Source organism: Entelurus aequoreus, linkage group LG16, assembly GCF_033978785.1.
Source record: "Entelurus aequoreus isolate RoL-2023_Sb linkage group LG16, RoL_Eaeq_v1.1, whole genome shotgun sequence".
Lineage (NCBI taxonomy): Eukaryota > Metazoa > Chordata > Actinopteri > Syngnathiformes > Syngnathidae > Entelurus > Entelurus aequoreus.
The window spans coordinates 17,387,985-17,393,170 of record NC_084746.1 but is presented as its reverse complement, the minus strand read 5'-3'; the positions used below and the strand labels follow the sequence as shown (position 1 = coordinate 17,393,170).

The 5,186-nt window shown below is 52.5% G+C and overlaps 1 protein-coding gene across 2 annotated transcripts in view; it reads left to right on the top strand.

Moving 5' to 3' along the window:
• The window catches only part of dmbx1a (diencephalon/mesencephalon homeobox 1a), a 38,304-nt gene extending 33,435 nt beyond the window's left edge, over window positions 1-4,869 (top strand). For both annotated transcript variants that reach the window (XM_062023458.1, XM_062023457.1), the window contains exon 5: window positions 3,151-4,869. In XM_062023458.1, coding sequence (XP_061879442.1) covers window positions 3,151-3,590 — 440 coding nt within the window. In that variant the 3' untranslated portion in view covers window positions 3,591-4,869. The remainder of the gene's footprint in view (window positions 1-3,150) is intronic.
• The last annotated feature ends 317 nt before the right edge of the window (window positions 4,870-5,186 follow it).

Genomic DNA, 5,186 nt, shown 5'->3' with positions numbered 1-5,186 from the left:
GATGTGGAGGAGCAGCGGCTTTACTTTGAGCTCCCCCCGGATGGCAGAGCTTCTCACCCTATCTCTAAGGGAGAGCCCCGCCACCCGGCGGAGGAAACTCATTTCGGCCGCTTGTACCCGTGATCTTGTCCTTTCGGTCATAACCCAAAGCTCATGACCATAGGTGAGGATGGGAACGTAGATCGACCGGTAAATTGAGAGCTTTGCCTTCCGGCTCAGCTCCTTCTTCACCACAACGGATCGATACAGCGTCCGCATTACTGAAGACGCCGCACCGATCTGCCTGTCGATCTCACGATCCACTCTTCCCTCACTCGTGAACAAGACTCCGAGGTACTTGAACTCCTCCACTTGGGACAGGGTCTCCTCCGCAACCCGGAGGTGGCACTCCACGCTTTTCCGGGCGAGAACCATGGATTCGGACTTGGAGGTGCTGATTCTCATCCCAGTCGCTTCACACTCAGCTGCGAACCGATCCAGCGAGAGCTGAAGATCCTGGCCAGATGAAGCCATCAGGACCACATCATCTGCAAAAAGCAGAGACGTAATCCTGCAGCCACCAAACCAGATCCCCTCGCCTTGACTGCGCCTAGAAATTCTGTCCATAAAAGTTATGAACAGAATCGGGGACAAAGGGCAGCCTTGGCGGAGTCCAACTCTCACTGGAAACGTGTCCGACTTACTGCCAGCAATGCGGACCAAACTCTGGCACTGATCATACAGGGAGCGGACCACCACAATCAGACAGTCCGATACCCCATACTCTCTGAGCACTCCCCACAGGACTTCCCGAGGGACACGGTCGAATGCCTTCTACAAGTCCACAAAACACATGTAGACTGGTTGGGCAAACTCCCATGCACCCTCAAGGACCCTGCCGAGAGTATAGAGCTGGTCCACAGTTTCACGACCAGGACGAAAACCACACTGTTCCTCCTGAATCCGAGGTTCGACTATCCGGCGCAGCCTCCTCTCCAGCACACCTGAATAGACCTTACCGGGAAGGCTGAGGAGTGTGATCCCACGATAGTTAGAACACACCCTCCGGTTCCCCTTCTTAAAGAGAGGAACCACCACCCCGGTCTGCCAGTCCACGTGATGCTGCAGTGTCTTGTCAACCAAGACAGCCCCACAGCATCCAGAGCCTTAAGGAACTACGGGCGGATCTCATCCACCCCCGGGGCCTTGCCACCGAGGAGCTTTTTAACTACCTCAGCAACCTCAGCCCCAGAAATAGGAGAGCCCACCACAGATTCCCCAGGCACTGCTTCCTCATAGGAAGACGTGTTGGTGGGATTGAGGAGGTCTTCGAAGTATTCCCTCCACCGATCCACAACATCCGCAGTCGAGGTCAGCAGAACACCATCCTCACCATACACGGTGTTGATAGTGCACTGCTTCCCCTTCCTGAGGCGGCGGATGGTGGTCCAGAATCGCTTCGAAGCCGTCCGGAAGTCGTTTTCCATGGCTTCCCCGAACTCCTCCCATGTCCGAGTTTTTGCCTCCGCGACCGCCGAAGCCGCACACCGCTTGGCCTGTCGGTACCTGTCCGCTGCCTCAGGAGTCCTATGAGCCAAAAGAACCCGATAGGACTTCTTCTTCAGCTCGACGGCATCCCTCACAGCCGGTGTCCACCAACGGGTTCTAGGATTACCGCCACGACAGGCACCAACTACCTTGCGGCCACAGCTCCAATCAGCCGCCTCGACAATAGAGGTGCGGAACATGGTCCATTCGGACTCAATGTCCAGCACCTCCCTCGTGACATGTTCAAAGTTCTTCTGGAGGTGGGAATTGAAACTCTCTCTGACAGGAGACTCTGACAGACGTTCCCAGCAAACCCTCACAATGCGTTTGGGCCTGCCAGGTCTGTCCGGCATCCTCCCCCACCATCGCAGCCAACTCACCACCAGGTGGGGATCGGTAGAAAGCTCCGCCCCTCTCTTCACCCGAGTGTCCAAAACATGAGGCCGCAAATCCGACGACACAACTACAAAGTCGATCATGGAACTGCGGCCTAGGGTGTCCTGGTGCCAAGTGCACATATGGACACCCTTATGTTTGAACATGGTGTTTGTTATGGACAATCTGTGACGGGCACAAAAGTCCAATAACAAAACACCGCTCGGGTTCAGATCCGGGCAGCCATTCTTCCCAATCACGCCTCTCCAGGTTTCACTGTCGCTGCCAACATGAGCATTGAAGTCCCCCAGTAGAACGAGGGAATCACCCGGGGGAGCACTCTCAAGTACTCCCTCGAGTGAATCCAAAAAGGGTGGGTACTCTGAGCTGCGGTTTGGCGCGTAAGCGCAAACCACAGTCAGGACCCGTTCCCCCACCCGAAGGCGGAGGGAAGCTACCCTCTCGTCCACCGGGTTGAACTCCAACATGCAGGCTCTGAGCCCGGGGAAAACAAGAATTGCCACCCCAGCCCGTCGCCTCTCACTGCCGGCAACGCCAGAGTAGAAGAGAGTCCAGCCCCTCTCGAGAGAACTGGTTCCAGAGCCCTTGCTGTGCGTCGAAGTGAGTCCGACTATGTCTAGTCGGAACTTCTCCACCTCACGCACTAGCTCAGGCTCCTTCTCCCCCAGCGAGGTGACGTTCCACGTCCCAAGAGCTAGCTTCTGTAGCCGAGGATCGGACCGCCAAGTGTCCTGCCTTCGGCTCCCGCCCAGCTCACATCGCACCCGACCTCTATGACCCCTGCTATGGGTGGTGAGCCCATTGGAGGGGGAACCCACGTTGCCTCTTCGGGCTGTGCCCGGCCGGGCCCCATGGGGACAAGCCCGGCCACCAGGCGCTCGCCATCGTGCCCCACCTCCGGGCCTGGCTCCAGAGGGGGGCCCCGGTGACCCGCGTCCGGGCGAGGGAAATCTGGGTCCATAGGTTTTATTTTTCATTGAGGTCTTCGACCTGCTCTTTGTCTGATCCCTCACCTAGGACCAGTTTGTCTTGGGAGACCCTACCAGGGGGCATAAAGCCCCCGGACAACATAGCTCCTAGGATCATTGGGACACGCAAACTCCTCTACCACGGTAAGGTGGCAGCTCAGAGAGGATTCCCCCCAATGCCGCCCCCAAGTCACAAAGTTTAGACAAACACGATCTCTACATTACATGACCTAAAATGTGATTTTTTTTCTCTTTGCAGACTCACCTTGCGTCTCTCCGTCCGTGACCCCGTCTTCGTCCAGCAGTGGCCTGGCCGCCGGCGGTCCGTTCCCCCAGAACCACTCCTACTCGTCGTCCCCCCTGAGCCTGTTCCGCCTGCAGGAGCAGTTCCGCCAGCACATGGCCGCCACCAACAACCTGGTGCACTACCCCGCTTTTGACCTGGCCGCCCCCTCGTCACTCCCCTACCTGGGCATGAACGTCAACATGCCGCCCGCGCCGCTGGGCACGCTGCCCTGCCAGTCGTACTACCAGTCGCTGTCCCACCACGCCCAGCAGGTGTGGAGCAGCCCGCTGCTGCAGGCGTCCGCCGCCGGCGGCCTGAGCGGCCACAACAGCAAGACCACCAGCATCGAGAACCTGCGGCTAAGGGCCAAGCAGCACGCCGCCTCGCTGGGACTGGACGCCTTGTCTAACTGAAACAGAACTCGATGAAGTGAACGTTCATTTAAAGGACATATTGTAGGGGAAGGACTCATATGGCCCCCTTCTTAGGTGGATCTCACGCGGGAGGAAGCTGGGAGTTTCGTCGTTTTGCAATGCATTCTGCTGAAAATGATGGAAAGCGCCACTCTACATCGCAACTGACGCTGTGGTCAAAGTTGGAAACGCCACAAAACACAATTTAAAGTAGCAGTAAAGTGTAAAAACAAGTTGCCTCTATTTTGAAACTATTATCATATTTATCTGATTTATGATACCTAAATACTTGCATCGTTTGCAAATAAATAGATATGATAAAAATAGTATCAATCTCACGGAGATTCTCGAGCCATTTTGAGAATAAATGAGCATGTGACGTAGCGGAGGAACCATAGATCCCTTCCCCATCAACAACAATGCCAATTAAGCAGACTTTGCGAGAGCCAACAACAATTACTTATGATCCAGAACCTTATATTTTTAAACCCGAACACAAAGAGGATGAGCAATAAGTTTTAGAAGCCGAGTGCTAAACGGATTGATTGATTGATTGAGACTTTTATTGGTAGATTTCACAGTACAGTACATATTCCGTACAAGTGACCACTAAATGGTAACACCCGAATAAGTTTTTCAACTTGTCCACGTTAATCAATTCATGGTAAATTCATGGATGTAGCTTTACTGTGACACTATAGCATTAGCATCACTGCTAGGTGCTAAACATACAAACTAACCATCATAAAACAAACACTTACTGTAATATTTCCACTCTCGCTGGGATGCCGACCGACGGGACGCTCGCATAATTCCGTTTAGATGAAGATTCAATCGCAATCATCACAAAGGGTTAAAAATAGTTGTCGCAAATAGCGTCTTTTTCACTAGCCTGTCGGTCCATGGCCACATTTGTCTACCAGCCGGTGAGAGATGCGTGAATTATAATCTAGAACTTACTTTTTGCAAGTTTGAGACCAAGCAGAAGCAGCTGCCGGCTCAGTGTGTCAACAATAGCAGTGTAAGCTAGCATTAGCTCACTGCTATCAATCCACCGCTAAAATAGCGTTAGCGCTTATATTGTCGGTGGTTCCTTAGAAGGTTTTACGGGCGCAAAGAGGACCCTTGATCTGTTGACTCGATTGGTAGCTATTTAGCCAAGCTAACATACAGTCGTGCTCATAAGTTTACATACCCTGGGAGGATTTATCATTTCTTGGCCATTCTTCAGAGAATATGAATGATAACACAAAAACCTTTCTTCCACTCGTGCTTAATGGTTGTGTGAGGCTATTTATTGGCAAACAACTGTGTTTACTCTTTTTAAATCAAAATGACAAAAGAAAGTACCCAAATGACCCTGATCAAAAGTTTATATACCCCAGTGACTTTGATCTGATAACATGCACAAAAGTTGACACAAACAGGTTTGAATGGCTAATCAAGGTTCCAATACTCACCTGTGACCTGTTTGTTTGTAATTAATGCGTGTGTATAAAAGGTCAGTGAGTTTCTGGGCTTCTGACAGACCATTGCATCTTTCATCCAGAACAGATGTTTCTGGATTCTGAGTCATGGGGAAGGCAAAATAATTGT